The following is a 23,072-nucleotide window of genomic DNA, read 5'->3' as shown; positions in this document are numbered from 1 at the left end:
TCGGCTATGCAATTACCAAGTATTAATAACAAGCAAAACACATCTTTCACCCACAGTCAGGATGCCCAGCGCTCTCTGCTTTCATTACCCTCAAAGAGAGCCGAGGATGTGTCCTCTGGATCTATTGTGCGCTTCCTCATTCTGCGCTTGACAGCCTGGATAATTATATACCCAAGCCAGAAGAAGTGGCCTTCTAATATTTTTAAATGGGTATGTTATAACAGTAAGTGATGCAAAGTTGCTGGTGTTTCATGCAGATTAGCATGTTTGCAGGCCTTCCATCCCACCAGGATGTGAAACACATCCTCTGCTGCTCCTAAAGCTCTGGTTCAAAGCTGCGCAGCAAGCTGAGAGCACAGGACTCCTCTCTGTGACCCCTCTCCCATCAGAAAGCACTTCAGCGAGGGTTGGACTGGAAACACTGGTTTAAATGGGGCTATTCACGTTCTTCACAAGCAAGCACTGCATGCAGCGTTGTGACTCCTGGGGTGCACAGGGGTGGCAGGTGCCCCAGCTGAACTCTCCATCTGGAGAACAAAGTTGTGTCTAGCTTGTAGAGGACAACGTTGCCTTTGTAAAGTCATTCGTTTCTCTTTCCTATGCGGACATCGCCAGATACCTTTGTCCTGGTTTTTTATAGTGGTAAACGATGTGGAGACACCATCAAGCAGGACGAGGATGAATTCTAAACCAAATGTTTAAGTTGTCCTCATTTCAAAGGCAGGTATTTTTAAATACCACGCTTGACACCACTGATTTAAAGAACTGCAAAACAGTATGAGCACCACGGCTCCACGGAGCAGCCCCTCAGAAAACGTTATCCTTCCAGCGGCGGAGCGGGGAGCGCCATGTCCTTCGGGGTGCCACAGCCTGGGGAATCCCAGATTTCGGGCGCCAGAGCGGGGGCGGCGGGGGCTGCTGCCTTGGCCCACGGATGCTTCTCGAGGGGCCTTCGTGCCGTGCAGCCGCGTTTCGCTCCTGAGGTACCGATGTTGCCAGAGAAAGCATCGAATCGCCTCTTAATCAGCAATTAAGCACGTGAGGTATACTGCCTAAACCCTTGTGAACAGTCCCGAGGACAACCTCTGCCCGCCAGGGGCCAGCTTGCAGCGGGCACCCACCGCAGGGCGCCGCTTGCCTCCGGGCCTCGGGCCTCGCACCTCGCTCGCTGCCGCTTCCCCTGAGGGCAGGGGGCACGCGGCGGCGGCGCGGGCACGGCGTACAGCGGCGGGGGGGAGCTGCGGGGCAGGCACAGCGCGCCCGGGGGCGGCGGGCGGCAGCCCCGGCCCGGCCCGGCTGAGTCAGGCCGCGGGGCCGCCCCGCTCCGCTCCGCTCCCGCCCCGCAGGGGGAGGCCGGCGGGCGGGCGGGGCGGGGGCGGGGCGGCGCGGGGCGATGACGTCAGCGGCGGGCTGGCAGCCATGGTGTGCGGGCAGTGACTGAGGCGGCCGGCCCGGCGCGGCGCGGCGCGGCAGCATGTCGGGGCCGAGCGCCGTGTCGGACCCCCAGCACCCGGCGCGGCTGCTGCGGGCCCTCAGCTCCTTCCGCGAGGAGAGCCGCTTCTGCGACGCGCACCTGGTGCTGGAGGGGGAGGAGATCCCGGTGCAGAAGAACATCCTGGCGGCCGCCAGCCCCTACATCAGGTACGGCCGCGGCGGCGCGGCCCGCGGCCTGAGGGGGGGCGCCGGGGCCGAGACCGGGCCTGCAGCCCCCCGGGCGGTGGGGGGCGGGCGGCCGCTGCGGGCCGCTGCGGTTACATAAGGAGCGGGCTGGGCCGCTCGGAAGGACGGAGGAGCCGGGGGGGCCGGCGGGGAGGGCGGCTGGCGGCGCCGGGCCGGGGCGGAGCGGGCCTGCCGGGCCCCGGGGCTCGCCGGAGCGCCGGGCTGGGGGCAGCGGCCCGGCCGGCCCCCTGCCTGCCCCCGGCCCCCTGCCCGCCCCCTGCCCCCGGCCGTGCCACCGAGCCCCCACCCCCGAGTCCGTCCCGCTCTCGACGTTCAACTGCTGCTTTTTTCAGGTTTGAGACGGTTTAACCCATTGGGGGGTGGGGGTGGTGAAAAACCCTGCCCCGAAGGACTGAAGTGCTACCGAGTGCCTGGTGTGACCCAGCGATCCAGAAAACACGAACTTTGGAGGGGGGGCAGCGGGCAAGGGGCAGCAGCGGGTGGCAGCCGGGCACTGGTGCGGTGTGACCTGCCAGCCGCCTCTGGGTGCTGGGGCTTGTGGTCCTCAGCTGCACCGAGTCAGCGCTTTGGGATCCGTCTCTTTTCTCCTTAATGTCTTTTAGCAACACAGGGCTCCAGGTTGTGGTTATAGGTTCTGAAGTACGTCAGCTTTTAGTACATCAGCTTTTATGTTTTAAAAAATGGGTTTCTCTCCCCATGTCGTGTCCCCTTGTGCAATACCTGAGAAGGTAACGGGGGAATTGGCGGAGGTGCGGGGGGGCTGCCTGCTCTTGACAGTGGCTGTCAGCAGCATGTGCAGTCAAAATGATGCAGTTTGATGGTGAGCACTGGGGAGGACAAGCTCTGTTAGCACAGTCAGGGTTTCTGAGGTGGCCTGGCAAACAGTTGATCCTGGACTGTGTTTTCAGCGAAACCCGTTTTATGACAGGTCCTGCTGCAGCAGTTGACAGGAGTCTCAACTTCTCCATCGCACTCAAGAGTCCAGTGACAAAAAAAAAAAAAACCAAAAAACCCGCTTACCATAAAACTTCTATAGTACATATCTGCATGTCAGAAGGGGTAAATGAAACATACAAGCGGTTAATTTCAAAGCGGTTTTATTTTTAAGTCCTACCGTTTGCAGGTAATAAAGACATTAATTTTATCATAGTCTATGAAGTGGGAGCAGGCCTTTCAGTATCACCTAAATGCAGGAGTATCATAAGTCTGTAGCGGGCTGTTTGTGATGGTTGGGCATTCCTTCCAGTTGTAGCTTCTGTGAAGTTGTCGTAAAACCTGCGTATTTGTGCTGGCTGGGGATGGGGAGGCTGTACGCTGCTCTCCAGAAAAATGCATCTCACTTAAGTCTTGTATTATCATCTGCTTTTAATTAATATGGTATTTTAGGTGACCATTTGAATACAACTTCATCATGCTCAAGTATAAAAATAAACTAAAAATAAATAGAATATTAAATTGGTGATGAACTTTTCAATGGGTGTTGATCGTGGACAGACTTAAAGAAACAGGCATCGGCACCGGTTTTGCTAGCAGAGCTGAGATACGAGATGAAATAAAATTCACAGAGAAGGAAGATCAGCAAGAATTTGCAAAAAAAGATACCATGGAGTCTACATGCTAATAATAAATCTTTTTCACTGCTTGCCTGGAGAAGCAGTTTTGGAAGACTGTGGTGAAAGACAAATCAAAGACATGAAATTGAAATGAGCCATTGATCCAATACTCTTCAAAATGCCTGAATGCTTTTTAGGTTGCTTGTCATCATATTTTATATGACAGTATGCCATATCTGATGTAAGGTTCAGAAGGGTTGCTCTAGGTGGAAAGAGGTCATATTCTTGGAAAAACTGCTGTTCTGCTGTAACAGCAAGATGAGTTTACAGGAAACGTGCAGTATCTTACTGTGAAAAAGACTACTTAATCAAAATATTTTTGTAAATTATCCTGTGAAGAAGTGCCTTTTCATAGAATTTCATCTTTAGAGTATTGCATTTTGTTCGTCTCTGGAAAAACATACTGGGGAAACATGAGTTAAGCATGTGTGAGGAGTAAGAGTGCCAGACATAACTACATTAGCAACAAAACTTGTAGTCATTGGAGTTGTGGTTTTTTTAAATTCAAAATTGTTCAGGTTCAGATCCCATGAAGGAACTCATTATCTATGTGTGAAAGTAGGTTACACGCATTAATAAATAAATATGATTAACTTTTTTCTTTTTGAAAGCTTACTCATCTTTTCTCCTTGGGCTTGCAAAGGTTCTTTTAAAGAACCAAAAATACATGTACCTAGTTCTTGTACGGCACATTAAGAAACACATTTTTCTTGCCTACCTTTGCAGAGCCTAATTTTTACCTGCTGCCTGTCTCTCTTCTTTTTATCACTCCAGGATCTCTCTCTTAGTCCATCTGGTCTTCACATTGGGTAGAATTGGTCAGGTAGGTTGCCATTGTCAGAGCATTACGTTTCCAGCCAAAAGTTATGTTTCAGTGGCGCTTTTTGGAGAGAAAATTGATCTCCAGCCTGTACCTAGTCTATGTATTTTGAGCATTGGTTTTTCAAATAAACGATTGGTTTAGGTTTCTATGTAAAACGTTACTGTTGGAAATTAAATAATTTTATGTCCTTGTATTTTAAGGGTAGATGATTCCAAACCATGCTCTGGTACCAGAGGCTGTTAAAGTCTCCAAATGCCAATTGATTTGGGTTGCTCTCATGTGAAAAATTCCAATACGAAGCTCAGAAAAATCCATTAACTAATTTCAGAAGTAAAACTTGGAAGAAAAATGAGTGGGTATGTGAAACTTAGCAGCGAAGCAGTGGAAGTATGGGTTGGCATGGTGTATCTGGCAATGTCAATATGTATTGTGGCTGTGGGCAAGTTGGTGGGCGAGTTCAGAAGCTGTGTAGGGTTTGCATGAATGCTTAGTTTAGGGTGTGAGTAGGAAAATAAGTAGGCACGGACTTTCTGAGGGGGTGGTTGGGTGTGAACAGAGTCTGTGTGCGCTGAAGGATTTGTGCAGCCACAGAGAGAGGAGCGTTACCTGTTTTTTAGTTTTGCATGGAAGCTGTTTGGCTGACTGGTTATGAGTAGGACACTTGTAAATTATAGTGATGTGGCTTCCCTCTGGTTATTTGGCAACTGAATTATCCATGCAGCTCAAAAAAGGCAGCTTCAGTGGGGAGAGGACAGAAGACATGAAAGGGACACAGGAGCAAGTGGAGATGTTACTGGTGCCATGGGTCCCATCTGTCTTTCTTGTCCATAGGCTAGCTTCTGCAAGTACAGGAGAAAAAAAAGGGGGGGGGGGGGGGGGGGAGAGCCTCTTTTATGAATAAATTTTCAGTCTGTGTGACCAGTAAGACTTAATTTTTGTGGTAGTTTGCTTCTTGAGGTCATGCCTCAGCTGCTTAATGCCAAGTTGCTTGTAGCAGTCTGAGGGCAGCGAGGTCTGGGGGGGTTTGTGTGAATTGCTACAGAATTGCCTTATATGTCCAGGCTTATCTAATTCCTCTGTGTGCCCCTGGAGCAAATCCTGTCCTTTACAAAACAGAAGTCTTTCTGTCTCTCTCTAACATCTTGTGGTATGTTTCTGAGCCTGAGAAAAGGAGAATTCCTCAGGAAGAAACTGCCATAGGACAGAGTGTGGTTTGGCTCAAAGTGAAGCTGCTGTGCATCCCAGAAAAGTTAAATTCGAGCCAGGTTAGCTCTTGATTTTTCTCTTTAACAAATCGGCCAGAAGCCTGCACTGTTTTTCAGCACTTTTTTGCCTGGTGGTTGCCCTGATGTCCTGATGTAGATACAGTACTGTTGCCCTGGTGTAATTTATTTCGTTTGTGAGCTTAGCATAAATTACAGTGGCATAAGAGTGCTTTTACCAGAATAAACCACTAGTAAGTTTGGTGTAAGCTGTAGCATGTATCTGCAAAACTTATACGGGATAGATTTGGTCCTGGTATCCTCGGCAGCAGCAGCGGATGTTCTCATCTGAACAGATCTGTCACTATCTGGCATGAGTTGTTCCTGGCCAGCTGAAACTTGCAACTCTTAATATTTTGCTAACTTAACAGTCTGCTTGCCTGTATCGTAGGGAGCATGCGGGAGCTACCTTAACGAAGCGGATATTTAATTTAAGCTCAGATTCTTAGATTAACTTGATGTTGTTATGCAGGAATTGTACTGCTGTATTAGAAACTAAATTTAGACTTTTTTGTTAACTCAGCAAGTTTTGTCTTTGGTTTTCATGCATCTGCGTGAACAGATTACAGATGGGTGTATGTATTCTGTACCCTTCCCCAACGCTTTTCTAACTTGGTAACAGACTAGTAACCATATTTTCATCTTTTTCCAGGTGAGCATAATAAAGCTAAACAAAAATAAGATGTAAAATTAAGTTCACATTATTTTCAATTTACTTGTAAGTAGCTGTACTTCTTGTAAACGGATTTTGGTGAGAAATAACCTTGAACAGCATTTGCATCTTCTCACTTGTGCTGTTCAACCTGCCAATACCCCTGAAACACTGCAGGTCTTGTAAGACTCTTACACAGCCGCAAAATGCTCAGTGCTGAAATAGGCTTCCGTGGTGTGGTGGGACGTGTCCCCCATCGCCGAACTCCCGTCCTTTCCTCTGCGTCCTGGCACTTGGAAGTGTTTTGAGTTGTCTTGAACCTGTGAGAAGGCAGTCTGCTGAGGCATGGTCTTCGTCTGTCGGTGAGCATCCCTGACCGCTGGTGTGAAAAGCGGGACGGGACACCCGTTCTGCAGCGCGCTGAAAAGGTGCGGCTTGGCGGTGGTTGTAACACTTGATAGGCAACAAGTAACGTAGAGCGAGGCAAGGTGGAAGCCGAGGTGTGCCAGTAGCTTGTGCAGTTTATTTCCTGATACCTGTTTGGTTTTTATTGGCATTTATAGAGAGCCTGTAGTGTTTTAAAACTTTTTTTTCTGTTTGGGACTAGTACTGAAGTCACGAATACAAACCACTGCTGAAGCTGGGAGGTATTTGCTTGTCAGGATCCTGTGCTCTCAAGTTCTGGTTTAGCCAAATAGCGCTGTGTTTGTGCCAGGGCTTGTTCCCTCTCCGCTGGGCGTGCAGGGCACTGTTGTGGTAACTGCTGTATCCAGGAGGGCTCTAAAGTCGTATTGTCTTCGAGGTTTCTTATGAGAAGTTTGTTGCTGGCAGTCTCCTGGGAACTTTGCAGGCTGCCCTGGCAGTAGGAAGTCAGGAACAAATCAGGCCAGAACTCTCTTCCAGACTGCTGAAGCTTTTCCAATTAAAGGGTTTTTTTAAAGTAGACGTAGTTTTGTTTTGGTTTAGTTTCATTTTTTAAAAACCAAGATTGTCACCTGTGGTGTTTAGTGATGACTGAGTTGTAAACTCTCTGTAACTTTGAGAAGGAATAAATCAAGATAGTTACCTCGCCCAGAAACTCTCTACCTGGCATAACTCAGGACAAGTGCCTAAATGCGTGTTATATTTGGATAAATAGTTGAGGGGCAACAGTGATGAAGGTAGGTGGAAAGCTTATGGTTTAGAAAGGGCTTTAAAAATCACTATAGCAGGCTTGAATGGGGAGTTGTTAATTGTATTCCTGCTCCAACAAGCCCCTAAAGATGGCCTGAAGGGAGGAAGCAATAAGGCTCTTACCCAGCTCAAAATAGTGAGAAAATACAGTTGGGCTGCTCCTACATGTCAGGCAAGGGGAGAACTGGAAATCAGGGCATCTTGTTTATGCAGGAGAGCTTGAGATGAACTGCACGTCCTCAGATACAAAGAAAGGACAAGAAATTTCGTCTGCATGCCTGATGTAAGGGGCAGGTCGGGGTGGGAGGAGGTGTGGCAGGATGGAGCTGCTTGGGATGTCTGGGTAATTTATACTCTGTAGGTTGCCTTTACACCTGCGTTAATTGCCTTGTTTGGCAAAACATGTATTATTAAAAGAACTTTTAATAATTTTTTGTGCACTCTTTAAAATGTATTTTGTGGCAGGAGCAGGGCTGCTCTGAAGGCATGAAGATGCTCATCGTGTCTGGAGAAAGATCTGAGTTGATGAGTCTGGACTTCTTGATTGGTGTTTTGGTTTCTGGTGGTTTGTTGTTTTTTTTTTTTTCTTTGAACCTGTTTTGTTTCCATTGGTCTCAACTGCTGTTACAAAAGTAGCTTCCTCCTCCTGTAGACTGACAAACATGAAAAGATTTGAAGAATTTGTTCCTTCACTCTCTGTCCAGACCTCTTCTTTCTTATATTGTACAAAGCTTTCTCTGTGTCCTGGTACTGAGTATCAGTGCAGTGTTACCTATACATAGGGGAGCCTTCAGCCTCTCGTTTGTCCGCTGTATTGTATCTATGCCACTGCTTAATTATTTCCAAGAAAATGACAACAAGAACAAAATCACTGTTTGTGGACAGGTCTGAAATCACTTGTTGCCTATCAAGGAAATACATTCTTAATACCACATAGTTAAAGCAGCTGGCTTATGTCTTCAGGCACGTTGGTTTACATCTCCTGAATGACTTTAAGCTGCCTAGTACAGCTCTTGTTATTGTTTATGGACGTGGTTAGTGCTCTGAGCTGCACACTCTTGGCTCTTCCTTCTTGTGCTGGTGAAATCCACGCTCCTGGTTTCTTTTTCCTCTTGGCAGTGTCGTTGTCTTTCAGATCTCCAATTTCCAACTCCCAGTGTGTCTAGAGTTCTGGTGCCTCTCTTGTTTGGATTCCCAAAGAAACACAACATTTGTCCCATCTTCCAGCTGTCCCGCGACACTACTCATACACTTGTAATTTTGTCCATTTGACTTCATACTGATCGGTGGTTATGAAAATCTTTCCCTGACTCAGCTTATTTCTCCCATGTGCTATAATGATAGGTGAGGTATAAAAACCTGATTAAACAAAGTTTTCTTAGCATGTTCATTGGTGGTTTCCAAATAATGATTTTAGTAAATCACAGGAATGTTTGGCTCATTAGAGACAAGCTACAGAGCATTGCATTTCTTAAATATGTTTAATGGTAAGGTAAACAGCATGGGTATGGTACTGTACTTGTTCCTTCTAAAAAAGCATTTTTAACAAATTTAAAAGCAGAGTTACTTTGAAAGAAGATGTATTTTTGAGTAAAATACAATTCATTTTTTAGTTTAAAACTGTATTCCACAAATGTCTTCCTTTGCATTTCTGAGGAAGTCCTAGTTCCAAACTGCTACCTAATAGGTCTTAACACTGCTGTGTAGGAGAAGGCTAAGTTTTCAGCTGACGTGGACTGGAAATCTCATGAATCATCTATGTAGTGAGTGAACTTGAATGTCATGTAGCACACAAATGGTGTAAATATGATACAGATTTAGTTACTTAATGAGATGCTTTGATAAGTGTTCCATCTGAGTTAGCCTGCAGCCCGCAGAGGATCAGAGATTAGATACGTTTTTTCCCCAGCTTTTAAAAACAAAGAAAGAAGAAGAAAAAAGCCCCAAACCACCTTTCTAAACGCAGTGGCAGGTATTTCTGATGCAGGAAGGTGCATAATAGGTCTGTGCCTCATGTGAAAGGAGCTGAACGTGTGTGACGGCTGGGCCAGGTCTGCTCAGCTACACGCACTGGTGGGGCCAAGCTGCGCTTTACGCCGCGTACGAGGTGCATGGCACGAGCTGTCCGTGCCCAGCAGCCAGCTCATCTGCATTGCTCGTGTTTGACTTGTTGGTAAGCTCAGCTGGTGCAGTTGCTTTGTTGTTTTCCGAGCTGGCTAAAAAAACCCCCAAAGTCCAATGAAATGGCCAGTACTTACTGCTGCTGAGGAGCGCTGCGGGTCCGTTCCTGGGGACTGTGTCAAGTGCGCGTTCTGTCTGCTTGGGGCTAGCGCTCGTGTTTAGGCAAGATGTTCTGGTTGAGGGTAGATTTCCAATTTAGATTACAGTCTAGCTCTGGATGAGCTCAGTGTAGTCGGAGTAACTTCAGATTTTCAGGGTAAACAAGCTGTTCATTGAGGGAAGCCCGTGAGCCCTGTACGTGTCCCCTGTGCTGCTCGGAAGGAATTGCGTTGTTCTCTTTCTTGGCGGGGGGGGCGAGGGGAGGGGGTAAGCGCTACGTTTTTGCCTGACTTAATTTTTTCAGCTTAAACAGTTGGACAGTTTATTCCTAATTGTTGTTACTCTTCAACCAAGCAAAGCAACTTTTGCAGGTTTTTGTGCTGAGCTGTTAGGTGGACTACTTTGCCTTGGGACCTGAAGTTGCAGTTACAGATCATCTTAAGAAGAGAGACAAACGAGAGGCAAAGCCAAAATCCTCTGAGAGCTGGCACCCTTTGCAGGGTGTGGTGAAGACTGTCTTTTATGTGTGGTGCTAAGGGCCAGGGTGCGACCTCAAAGAAAGCCTTCTGATTTGGTTGTAAAATATCTTTTTGGAGGATGGTAGTGGGTGGAGTGAACTGCTGCATCATGGTTTTGTGTCTGACCTGTTTAATAATGTGATTATTAAGGATTTTTTGCATGCAGAAAGACCAGTATTCATGGGAGAAAACATTGCAGGGGCAAAGGCAGACAAATGAAAAAACTTCACCATTCAAATGGTCAGCTCTGAGTAGGACTTCAAATAGTTATTACATGGAAAGCTTGTACTTGAAAGACTCAAACCTACATAAGGAAGGCCGGGTCAGGAGGAGACTAAATTGACCTGATCTGTGCATCAAAAGCAGAGTTTTAAAGTTTTCTCCTTACTGATGCAAAATCTCAAAGCACTCACTTGTCATTTTTGGGACCGAGTCATCCTTGTGACCCTGTTTTTGGTTTGGTGCATGTCTTTGCTGGAAACAGTTGTTGGAGGTAGAACTTCATTTTAAAGCACTAGTGCAGGTAAAAGATACATCGTCAAAACCCCATTTTATTACTCTTTGGTTTGGAAGGATGGCTTTGCTCTCTAAATACTAAGGTTTGCTAGTGTGGCAATATTGGCAGAGCTTGTGTAGACTAGCCCTTATGGTTAATCTGGAGCAAAGTCAGTAATTTGGAAAGACGGGTCCTTTCAAAAAGGCAGCTGTTTCCCTCTGCCTCCTACAGTTTGGTTCCTGACACCCTGCTACAGCTGTGTAAGTAGGTCAGCAAGCTGTGTTGTTTGCAGTGTGGTGACGTGAGAGCAGGTAAGTTTAGTGTTGCAAAGCATCAAAACCAAAACGTCTGTCTTTTGTTTCCCAGAGTTTTTGATTGTTGTTCACTGTAAATATCATAAACCTGCTCGAGGTAGATGTGGTCCAGAGCATTCCCATTTACAAAGGCACAGGCTTTGCAGGCAGATGTTCTCTTTACCTGTTCAGGTACCAGTATACCAGTGCCCTAAGGATTAAAGCATTCCAAGAGTTTATACTGTTGTTCCCTTTATAACTAGTGTCAGTACTGTAGAAACACATCAGTTACCTTTTCATAACAGTTTACAATCAAGGCAGACGTTTTAAAGATAAAAACATTCCCATAGAATTATGTCTGACTCAGGGAAAGGAGTGTTATCCGTGGTGGCTGAATTCTTTGTTTTGATTTTCATTTTGTTTGTTTTTCTGTTTGGCTCGGTGTTTAAAATTATTATTACCCTTCCTGTAAACTGTCAACTGTAAAAGATAGGAAAAACAAGTTTTCAGACACACAGACCCTTTCTCAGTGTGCTTCTCCTGCATCTAAACTGTCCACAACTGCTCCCACGTGGACCTGGCTGTAAGGTTGGAAGTATGACTGTGTTTTTCTTTGTTTTGCTCTTTTAAAATGAGGTGTAACTTCCAAGATCCATCTTAATTTAAAAGAGCCATGGACAGTCCTAAATTTAGCTGTTGAATGTTTTTTGTTGTTGTTTTTCTTGGGTTTGTTTTTTTTTTTTTAATTAATTGAATCTGGATTATGCCTTTAGATGTGAATTGTGACCCTAGCAATACCAACATTTCTTCTGAAGCCTTTGTTTTCATTTCAGTGATTTATGTTGCCTATATTGTTGCTTACATATACAGAAGAGGTATTGGAATTTTTTTCCTCATTCTGCCTTATGTAGTGTCATTTGAGATGACTCACTAGGATTGTATTCCTTAAGTGATGTGGAAGAGCAGATTCCAAATTTGTCACGCAGACACACAACATCAAAACACTAGGTAAACCCAGTTGTTCTTAGGCCACTTGCTCAAGGTGTAGTGTGTGCCAAGCAGTTCACCTGACCAGGGACGAGAGGTTGGGGTAGATGTTACGCATTTATAGAACACGGTTTATGTTACTGGAAGTATCTTCAACTTACAGTGATGATCTGCTTAATTAAAAAATGGAAGACATTGTTTTAAAACATATGTGGAGTCAAGCTGCTCAAAATTAAATTACTTAAGAAAACAAGATGAAGAAGTTGCCTTGTTTTGTTTCCCCCAGCTCTGTATGCATCTCAGCTGTGCTCTGCTCCCAGCTAATGGGTTTTCTGGTTGGCACCGAGGGCTTTATTTCCTTCTAACTCTTGATGTTGTGGTCTTTCATCTGAATTAAGGAAGACTGAGGCAGCCTTTTCTGCTGTGGTTTGGCAGCTTAGAGTGCTTTTAAAGTAATTAGAAATGTTGTCCAGTGTAGGAAGCTCCGAGATGCATGTGTTAGCAGCCGACCTGCAGCTGGGCACATCTCGGCACCTTGGATTGCTGATGGCCATTCCCAGCTTTCGGATGCACAAATCATGGGCTGAGTAAATCACCATGGGGAAGAGCATGGTGGAAAGAAGGCATCCTCCGTCCTGGGGTACTGACAGATTGGAAAATCTCTGCTGAAGCGTAGCTAGAAACTGTTTTTGTAAAGCGAAATTTGGTGGAGGCCCAGGGTTAAATGTTTCACTACATGCTCTCGGCTCTGTCTTTCTAAATTGGGAATAAATGTGTTTTGAAGCTTTCTTGTTCTGTCTATTGCATGTGTTATGACAAGGATGCCCAGACCTCGGTTTCCTCGTGAGGTGTGGGTGCAGGTAACAGCTGATGCTGGGTGATGCAAGAGGAGGCATGGCTCTTTGTGTTCTGCTGACATACCTCCTACTTTTTTCTCCTCCTTCAGCTTTCTTTCCACATTAGACTTACAATTTTCTATCTTAAACTTTTTGAGCCCCATACCTGGTTATGACCTTGCATCATTTTCTTTCCTCCCTTCTTCCCAACAGCCAGTAGCTGTCCTGCAGAACCTGGCTTGAGTGCCAAGGAGTGCCTCTAGCTGCTGTTTAGGAATGGTTCTTGTGTTGCAGCTCATAAATCTTCATACCAAAATAAAAAACCTAGTAGTCTATTAACTAACAAATTGGTGTGACAGATGGGTAACTATTGCTTCTCAGGACAGATGATGGGAACAGAGCTTAGTCTGAACAGGGATGCATTTGCCTAAGGTGAATGTTGACCTACATGTGAGTATCTATAACTTTGAAATCAATCAATTTGTTCTCAGGGTTATTTTTCTACTTGCAGTTTGTGGTTTTGCCTTGCATCAGTGGCTGGCTTGTTTCTTTTCAGGTTAACAGCTGTTGATACCTGGAAAAGTACACAGTAATTAGAGGATCTAGCCTGATAAGACCCCAAAACTCTGAACAACACTTTCTTGTTACCAGGAGGCGTCAGTGTAAAGTCCACGCAATGAGGTGATTTAGCTTGGGTGTGTACAGGTGATGCTAAGATGAAAGTGAGTGATAAACAGCACTAGCTCTTTTCCTAATTTCCCCATGAGTGCTGGCATGTAGTGTTTATTGTATGCCTTGCATCTGTTTTAATCCCCACAACGTGTTGGACTACCCAGGTTCGGTGTAGATACTACGAGGTATTTGACCATACCAGCTACTCGTAGGTACCCGATACGTGTGAGATCGAGATACCATCTGACTGTCTCTCTTTTGTGGTGAAGAAAGCCAGACACTGTAAACCTTGATACATTTTATGTTAAATTAAAAGCAAACAGTTTCATCCCAGGGAACAAGATGAAGCTTCCATTACAAACCAAGAAACCCAAAACCTGAGCATGGTTGGCATCGTGAAAGTTGAGGTAGTTTGGATAGATGTGAAAATGTGTGTAAAGAAGCCTTGGCACTGTGTTAGTTGAAAATGTGTGTTACTCTGGATCTGTACGCTCTTTCATTCGGAGCTTGAAGGTGTGAAGAGTGCACATTCCACACGGGCAGGGATGGCCTGAGTTGAGATACACACTGTACGGTGTTGCCAGAGATGTATATTCGGTTTAGAAGTTTTCAGCTGACGCATTGCACATCAGTGTCGGCTCTTGCAGCATGCTCTTGATCGGAACTCACTGAGGCTGTTTATAGAACAGGCTTAATTTTTCTAATCTTCCAAGTGTTAGGAAATAAACAGTTTCCTAATCTGTATTATATCGTCGTCGTTATTTGCATTGTCCCTTGTGCCAGGTGCTGTACAAACAGAGTGAACCAGCTTAGCTTCAGCCCTCGTGCAGTCGTGTGTGCGCATCAGGGCAGCATCCCCTCCCAGGGTGTTCCGCCCGCAGGCGGCGGGTCTCTTGCAGTGCAGAAAAGTGATGTCAAAACAGGACCACCAATATGGTTAACTTCGGGGCTAAAATTGCCGTCCTCACTCACAGTTAAAATCATAGCCTGTAAAGGGCTATTTTTATTTGATGTGAGTTCTATCTTATTTTGTGAGAAACTAAATTATTCTGAGTAAGTGAAGCAGAAGCTGCCCTCGGCTAAGCCCTGTTGATGTGTTTCCTTGGTACGAGTGTGGATAGTGGAAGACTGGGACCAACGACACTCTCAGTTTAGCAAAGCTGCAGCTTTTCACATGAAGAAACTAATTCTATCTAAGAATATATTCAAATGAAAATTAAAAGAGTTTTAAGGCTTTTATTTGAATGTGCTGTGATACAGATGTAGATACCTATATATACATAGAGGTAGCGAAACAAGTTTTCTGGTCTTTATATAATGTATTCTTCATTGCCTGAAGCATGGGGAAAAACAAACCTGCTCCCTTTTGGACACTTGAAGTTGTCTTTCCTGGAAAAAGGGTTTGCAGTAACAGATGACGGAAAGCAAAGCTGCCTGCTGTATTGTTGTTGTTGTTATTGTTTCCTCATCTTTTCCCCCAGCCCCCCTCCATTCTGTTGAAAGGCACATCAAACTGTTCCTGGTATATTTAAAGAAGTTGCTCATAAGCGAAGTGTCTGCTGATGTAGATGAATATTTAAAGCTCAGCTGAGCAGCACATGGGCTGTTTCCTACAACTGTGAGTACACAGTTTGGTTCCAGCCAGGAATAGCATTGGGCTGATAACATCATAAACTGCACAAAATGGTAACGCAATCCAAATATTTGTGCTGCCAGTATATATTCCGATCACATCTGCTCCCTGTAATTATTTTTTTCTTGGTAAAGTATTCTTTGTTTGAAGGTGGTTTTTTTTTCCCACCTTTTTCAAAGCAGGGTCTTGTGTTTCATCTGTCAGCAGAGCTGCTGTTCTGTTTGAAGTTCTGTGCGAAGTTTTTGAATGTTTGTGATGAACGAGCTGTGAAAAAATTACTTTAGCCCTTTGATGCTGTGGGTAGTTTGCAAGGCTAACATGTGCAGTTTGGAAATGTGACAAGCAATATTAGAGACCATACACTCATCCCTTTCATGCTAATTTGAGAGACAATTTTCACATCATATTATAAGGTTTTAATATCTCTGTTAGAGCTCAAGTGATCCATAGCTAGCATTTGTTTCTTCAGAAAACTGAGAGCATGCAATGCCCGGATTGTGAGCGTTTTTTTTTTTTTTCTTTTCTTCTCTTCTTAGAACAAAATTGAATTATAATCCTCCAAAGGATGATGGCTCGACGTACAAGATTGAACTTGAAGGGATATCTGTTGATATCATGAAAGAGATACTAGATTACATCTTCAGTGGGCAGGTACGGTATTAAAAAAAAAAACCACACTAGAAGGAAATTGAACTATTTGGCAAAATAACTTGGGTTTTAACACTGCTGTCTTGAAAGATAAGCCTGTTGAGGTTTAGAGCGTTCGATAAAACTTCCACAAAGCAGTATATCGCAGTGGGGCTGTGCATGTGAAGTAGAGGCAATAGATGCTGCAGGGGTTGGCTCTGCTCTTCTCATGCAGTGAGGGAGGACTCTAAAAAGAGTCAAACACTTGTATTAAAATTTGTGGCTACCTTCAGTAACCTACTTTAAAACATGCGGCCTTTGACAGCTGTAAAAGAGAGCTGGTCTGATAGCAGTAGAGATTGAGACCCTGTCGCTGAACATTACAGTCCACCAGGCATCCTCCCTTCCTGGCCCTCGTGCCCACCTCTCTGCCTCTTGTTGCTGACAGCATGCCCTTCAGATCTCTCTGCCTGCCAGTAGCTTTAGCAGGAATTAAAGTTGTTGTGGTTTTATTTGGAGCCACGGTGAGATTGCTGAATGGGTTTAACTTTCAGCGGAAAAAGAAAAGGCAGATGTGGCTTGAAATTCTCTTCTGGACATGCATTTTAAAAATTTATTTATTGCAGCAGAATTCATTTTCGGTTCCAAGGTTAGATTGGAGCAATTTTATGGTTACTTTGGACGCAAAACTCTGCTTCTACACCTTCTGTCAAATACCTTTCCAGCCGTGTGTTAATTCATAAACGTGTAGTAGTTGTATCAGTTTCTTGTAATTTTTACACTGACATTAATACTCCATTTTTCAGCCACTGGGAATGAGTGTAATGAATGCGGACATGTCATGAAACAAATGAGTGATAGTAGCTATAACTTCTAAATTAATTCTTGCAGATCAGGCTAAATGAAGAAACTATCCAAGATGTGGTACAGGCAGCTGATCTCCTGCTGCTTACAGACTTAAAAACTCTCTGCTGTGAGTTTTTAGAAGGTTGCATAGCTGCTGAGAACTGTATTGGTATTCGGGACTTTGCACTGCACTATTGTTTGCATCATGTTCACTACCTTGCCTCAGAGTATCTGGAAACTCACTTTCGAGATGTCAGCAGCACAGAGGAATTCTTGGAACTGACTCCTCAAAAACTGAAAGAAGTGCTGTCGATGGAAAAGCTCAATGTTGGAAACGAAAGATATGTCTTTGAAGCGGTGATTAGATGGATTTCTCATGATTCAGACTCGAGAAAGGTCAGGACATCCAAATGTTTGTATTTTGAACGTGGCCCGAATCAGTATTTGTTCTAATTAGTGGGAAGTAGATAACATTTCTTTCAGGGCTAATCTTGCACTTAGAGTTAGTTGAATTTTAGCTGAAATGCAGCCAGTGGGATTGCAGTGAAAGGGTGACAGCTGTGTTGATGATGTATCATCTTCTGCCTTTATTATTTAATAAGCATTAAGAAAATACTTTTTTGGCATTTGATGATATAATCTTGTTGTTTTGGAGAGAAAGCAAGTATCATGTTTGTAGTGAAACTTTGAAGACTTGATGCATTTTCTTAATAACACTGTGTGGTAGATTTTGGTATTACTTCCGAATATCAAAAACTCTTTAAAGTTATTGGTAATTATAGACGCATCTGTATGTAACAAGTGGCTTAGCACTGTTCTGTAAAGTTTGGGGGATTTTCTACAATTTATCTCTTTCTGTAGGTTCACATGAAGGATGTCATGTCAGCAGTGTGGGTTTCCGGCTTAGATGCGGCGTATTTACGTGAGCAGATGATGAGCGAACCACTGGTACGGGAGATCGTCAAAGAATGCAACAATATTCCCCTCACGGCGCCCCAGCAGGGAGAGGCGATGCTGGCCTCCTTCAAGCCCCGGGGCTACTCGGAGTGTATAGTGACTGTTGGTGGAGAAGAACGAGTGTGAGTATGAAGTGGCATTGCAGGTTGTCACAGCTGGTAAAAATACAAGTGGCTGGCATTCATGGCACGTCTGCAAAACACAGCGCGGGGAGAGTATGTGTGCCTAATGGGCTTATTACTCTATCATTTGAGTTTGTTTTTAAGTTGTTCAGGCAACTAAAATAACTTTGTGAATGATTCAGCAATAGTTATTTTTGTGGTGAGTTTCTGACATTCAACGTCTACTAGACTTGGAGTAGGACATGTTTCTTCATTGTGTTGACTGTCTTATAGACGTCACTCAAAATAAGCCCAGAATGTTGGAGAAACACTTTTCTAATGCTCTGAAAAGCATCTCTATTAAGTGTTAAAAATAACAAACATCTGCTTTAACTGTTTTGTTTTTAATAGCTGTGGTTCCAAAAAAATTTCATTACTGGTGCATCTGAGATGCCAGGTGAAAATTCTTGTTCCACACCATTTTCCCTTTCTGTCTTGAGTACACCTTGGGCTAAAGGGTTTTTTCCTGTTCAAATAAATTTAGCACTTAGATATTTGCTCTTTATAGAAGAGTAACAAAATACTCAAATAACATTTTGCACATCAGTGTTTGAATCGCTTTACTTGAACATTACTGTCTATCAGTTCTTTTTAGTTTGTTCAAAGTTCCTTCATAAAAAAAACGTAGGCAGATCCACACGAATGAAGCGCATCTGCTTTTTATGTCTCCAGTCTGTACAAAACTCAGTTTACACACGTTTGGTTTGGGGGTCTTCACCTTACCAGGGAAGTGCCACGCATTATGAGTAGATGTTAAAACGTGAACAAGTAAGCTTCGGACACAAGTTGTTTACAGTGAACTTGTAAAACTCTGTCTTGTCTTTCTGTTTTTGTTTGTTCCCTTCCCACCCTGCGTTCAGATCACGGAAACCAACCTCAGTGATGCGGTGTATGTGTCCTCTTTATGATCCCAATAGACAGCTCTGGATTGAACTTGCTCCTATGAGTATTCCAAGGATCAATCATGGAGTATTGTCAGCAGGTAAAGGGGAACTTTGTATTTGTAAATTCAATATTACGAAAACTTACCAGTGCCTCGAAATCTGAGATACAGCTAAGATTGACTGCACTGGGGTTATTTCATGCTTCCCCTTTGTCTGCCCAAAACTTTACTTGATTCTGTGAAAATCCCTGTCATCTGAGTGTCTTAAATCACTATTCCCGCAACATCTTGTGGGAATCTGCTACGTCTGTCTCTCCAGGAGTATTTCATGTTTTAAGTAAACTCTAGTTGCTGCATCACTGAATATGTTGAAGAGTATCTGCAGGGGTAGACTTGAGTCCAGATTTATGTATGGGCTTTACCTTCTCCAGTCCAGAGTTTGACCTGTGACTGGTCTGAATCTCTTAGCGAATTCCAGGATACAGCTCATCAGTCACGTTATCTTGCACAGTGTACAGGTGTGAGTCCTGTTTTTAAGATCATGTTACAATTTGTTTTACAGAAGGATTTTTATTTGTGCTTGGTGGTCAGGATGAAAACAAGGGAACGCTAAGCTCTGGAGAGAAATATGATCCAGATACCAATTCATGGAGTTCCTTACCACCAATGAATGAGGCAAGATCTCTATCTAACTGTTGGGATTTAAGTTTTTACTTTGGCAAAATGTTCCTTTTCTTCTGCAAAATTTTATTCTGAATCTCCAGTCACTTGCACCTTGCATATTCAGAATCATGCTACAGACTGACTGCTGTTTATATCCCATTGTTACACTTCTGGTCCGATACTTTCCGCCGGATCTGGAAAAACTAAACAGTTAGTGAAGAGTTAGCTGTAAAGATGAACAGCAAAATTTCAGGAATTTCATAATGCATCAGTCATATAGTATGCTTAATGTTCTGCATGTACTGGCCTTCTAAAACAAGAGAGTCCTTAAGTGGACAAAGGGATCAGAATGTACAGAGCAGTCGGACAGAGGACTGGCTAACATACAGAACTCGGCTTGCACAGACATATTTAGGTTTGATTTGAGTTAATGCTTCCTTCATATTTGCGTTCCATCAAAAACTAACAGTCTATTATTTGTAAACATTTATCCTTAATACACCTGGGTTTTTATCTTCTTAAATCAGCATAGGGTGTTTATTAAGAAATTGTTGCTTTGCCACAGGATTTTCCTCATTACCGTCTCTGGTTGGCAAAGGCCTGTAGTTTTGGCCACGTTTGTAGTTACGATGCATTGAGTTTTCTGCTTACTGTGAGTAAGACTTGACGATACATGATGTTTCCTGTTTGCTGTGAGATTGAGGGTAGCTGTGCTTCTACACACGAAATAGAAGAGCTGCCTTTTTGCAGGTAATGGGTTCCAGTTTTGCTTCTGAGAGCAACAGCTTCATCGTGGAGACCACTGCTACGCAAACTGAAATATGGCCAAGCTGTTCTCATGTTTCTGTGCAGTGTCTTTGGCTTTTGCTGCTCTATCTTTTTTGAATATTCCTCCTTTTATTTAGTTGAATGAATTAATAATCTTACTCTGGAGTTTAGGACTTCATCATTTAAAAAAAAATACAAACAAAACCCAGGCATAATACCAGTATCGCTTTCCAGACAGGTGTGCTGAAAAAAAAAGATTGTATAGATTTATTCACAGTGGCAGTTATGTTTTACAACGTTGACTGTATTGATGTTCCTTAGGCACGGCATAATTTTGGTGTGGTAGAGATTGATGGAATTCTGTACATTCTGGGAGGCGAGGATGGTGACAGGGAGCTAATCTCTATGGAGAGCTACGACATTTATAGCCGGACCTGGACTAAGCAGCCAGACTTGACCATGGTTAGAAAGGTAAGAACTACATCGTATGTTATCACGTTACTTATTGTTAAATAGTTAATGCCTATATATATACTATTTTTTTCCCAACCTTTTTCTTCAAGTAGAAGCTGTAGCAGATAGTCTTGAAATGAGAGAAAGCAGCTCCTTCAGTTACGTACCAAAACAAAACTGTGGCTGAGAAGTTTCGTGCATGGCATTGTTTGACGTATGCTGTACAGGCAACCCGAGTACATACGCGTGTGTATGTGTGTATATAGTTAGTTTTGAGCTCTCAACACTGTGCGTAATTTTAGCTGTACTATTTCTTTTTCCACAAGATTGGCTGCTATGCAGCTATGAAGAAGAAAATCTATGCAATGGGTGGAGGCTCCTATGGAAAGCTCTTTGAATCTGTTGAGTGTTATGACCCTAGGACTCAGCAATGGACAGCAATCTGCCCTCTGAAAGAGAGAAGGTGAGTGAAAATGGAAGGGGAGGAACTAGGTTGTTGCCTACGACATTTTTTAACACACTGATGAGAGTAAGTTCTCCTTTCTCTGGTGAATCCCTGAAGATGGCCTAAGAATTTCACCATGTCTTTCTGAACTGTGGTGGCCTGGAATAAAGATAAGCATCCCAGCAATAAACATGAATTGTGTAGAAATACACTCCTGGTGTTAAAAGCAATACTTCCCTGATTCAAATTGAAAACTAGAAAGTGTAGTTCAATTGGAACTTCGGAATTTTTTTCCAGAGATAAATACTTTGCTGTTTTGTTCTTTTACATGGTCTGAATTAGCTGCTTACGATTCATACTCACTACTCATCTCGTTGAACATGTAAGGGGGTGTGCGTGTGTGTGTGTGTGTGTGTATAAATAACAAAAATGTAAAAAATTGAGAAAGTTCAGGAGGATATGTGAAATGGTTTTGATAAATTGCATTTACCTTTTTTTTTTTTTCCTCGTTTGGATTCCCAGGTTTGGGGCAGTGGCCTGTGGAGTTGCCTCTGAGCTTTATGTATTTGGCGGGGTCAGGAGTCGCGATGACAGTCAGGCCAGTGAGATGGTGACGTGCAAATCTGAATTTTATCATGACGAGTTTAAAAGGTAACTAGCTGCAGTTATAAACATAAAAATACATGCCTCACACACTTACCTGGCTGTTCCCCCACCTTGCTCCAGCACTTCAGAGCATATTAGATCTGTGCCACACATCTCTTGCTCGTTTTACCTTTTATGATCCAGCGTAGCTGTTGCCCAAGGTCCATCTGCTTCAGTGCTTTGTCCCTCTGGGACACCAGACCTAAAGCCCGGGACTGCCCCGTCAGTCTCGGGTGGCCCTGAGCAGGAGGGACACCTTGGCCGTACAGGTGGTTTGCCTGGTTCTTCCCCTGCACCCTGCAGTTCCCTCGGGTGCAGGGCGCAGCTGCCCCCGACGTGTGCTCATGCCCTTGCGAGTGCTCCTGGAGGAGTGTGTGTACATACAGGGATACTTCTCCGTGGTCTAGTCCTGTCTCCAGGGATTTGCAGTTTAGGGAATTCCTAAACTAGAAATAAGATTCATGCATTTTTATTCCATGCATTTATAGCTGGTTTCTTTTTGAACCCACGTAGGCTTTTGCCATAGGAAAGACGCTACAGATGCTATACATTCCACTGCCACCTTGACACTGTGCATGGCTAATCTCCTTTTGTTTGTTTTGTATCTGCTTCTGGTGACTTCATTTGTTACCTCTTGCCTCTGGTATTGGAATCCACCTTACTACGTGTGGTAACTAGTCAAATGTTAGGTTATACAGAATTTTGTGTGTAGTCACCTTATTCTCCAGTCATAGCTGACAAGCTTTGGTTCCTCCAGTGCCTTTTTTCTTGTGTATAACCGTAAATTGCATGATTCTCTTTTTTTATAAACTAAATTGAAAAAAGACTTTGTGGTCAGATGTTTCAAGGCTTGTTGACAGCGGAGGAGATGAGCATGTCTGTATTACAAGATCAAGACTGATTTATGACTGTGATCTGTATAAAAGCACACAAAAATAGAATAGTAGATGTAAGTTCTTTATATAATTTTCTTGCAAGATGTGGATGTAAAGACACTTCAATTTCTGTATGAAGAGGTCTTCTGTGTTGTTCAAAGTGATGTCTAAACTAGCTATAATCAAATGAAGCTGGAGAAAAAACATTCTTTAAAGTGGTTATAGGAAGTAGGTGGATAAGTAAAGTTATTGCTACTGCTGCTCTCTAGTGTTTTCTAGCCCTATGGGAATGAGTGTAGGGAAATGCTAAAAGCTGGTAAACTTTTTGGCAAGAGGCCCTTGAAAGGGAAAGGATTCGGGAAAGAGATGCTCCCTTGTCTCCTACTTGCTAATTTTAGTTGGTTTGCCTGAAATATTTCCAGGCTGATTCTGTTCTTCAAAGGGTGGTATGTAATGGCTCAGGATTCCTCACCTGCAACTGTAAACCTGTTGCACTGGTTGATACAGACTGAGCTTTCCTGAAGTGGAGTTCGGAAAAGCTCGGTGGTGCCAGCCTGGGTGCTGCGGGGCAGCCCTGGGTGCCACCTGCTGACTGCGGCACAGGCGCCTGCCCGGCAGTATTTCCAGTGTGTGTATTTGTGTCTCTGCTTGGTGCCATCCCAGACGTGTTACAGGATTCTAGGAAACTTATAATAAAAATGCGGTCGCTCCAAGTCATCTTCGAGCACCGCACGTTTGTGTGTGTGGCTCGAGGGCTGCGCTGGCTCCGAGGAAGGTGAGGCAGGAGCAAGTAACCAGAGTCTCGAGTTGGCGGAGGAGGCGCGCGTTGAG

At 44.0% G+C, this 23,072-nt stretch overlaps 1 protein-coding gene across 3 annotated transcripts in view; it reads left to right on the top strand.

The window, feature by feature from the left end:
* The first annotated feature begins 1,411 nt into the window (after positions 1-1,411).
* GAN (gigaxonin) overlaps positions 1,412-23,072 on the top strand; it is a 42,049-nt gene continuing 20,388 nt past the window's right edge. For 2 of the 3 annotated variants that reach the window (XR_008825638.1, XM_056360493.1), the window contains exons 1-9: positions 1,412-1,641; positions 15,455-15,569; positions 16,437-16,787; positions 17,253-17,470; positions 18,370-18,491; positions 18,955-19,067; positions 20,145-20,294; positions 20,603-20,739; positions 21,244-21,372. Coding sequence is in view for 2 of the 3 variants with exons in the window: in XM_056360493.1 (XP_056216468.1) it covers positions 1,475-1,641; positions 15,455-15,569; positions 16,437-16,787; positions 17,253-17,470; positions 18,370-18,491; positions 18,955-19,067; positions 20,145-20,294; positions 20,603-20,739; positions 21,244-21,372 (1,502 nt within the window). In the remaining variant the exon portion in view is untranslated. Of the gene's footprint in view, positions 1,642-15,454; positions 15,570-16,436; positions 16,788-17,252; positions 17,471-18,369; positions 18,492-18,954; positions 19,068-20,144; positions 20,295-20,602; positions 20,740-21,243; positions 21,373-23,072 lie in introns of those variants that run through there. The other variant, XM_056360494.1, reaches the window with a different exon arrangement.

Source organism: Falco biarmicus, chromosome 15, assembly GCF_023638135.1.
Source record: "Falco biarmicus isolate bFalBia1 chromosome 15, bFalBia1.pri, whole genome shotgun sequence".
Taxonomy (NCBI): Eukaryota; Metazoa; Chordata; class Aves; order Falconiformes; family Falconidae; genus Falco; species Falco biarmicus.
The sequence above is the reverse complement of the archived record's forward strand: the minus strand, read 5'-3'. Positions and strand labels throughout refer to the sequence as shown.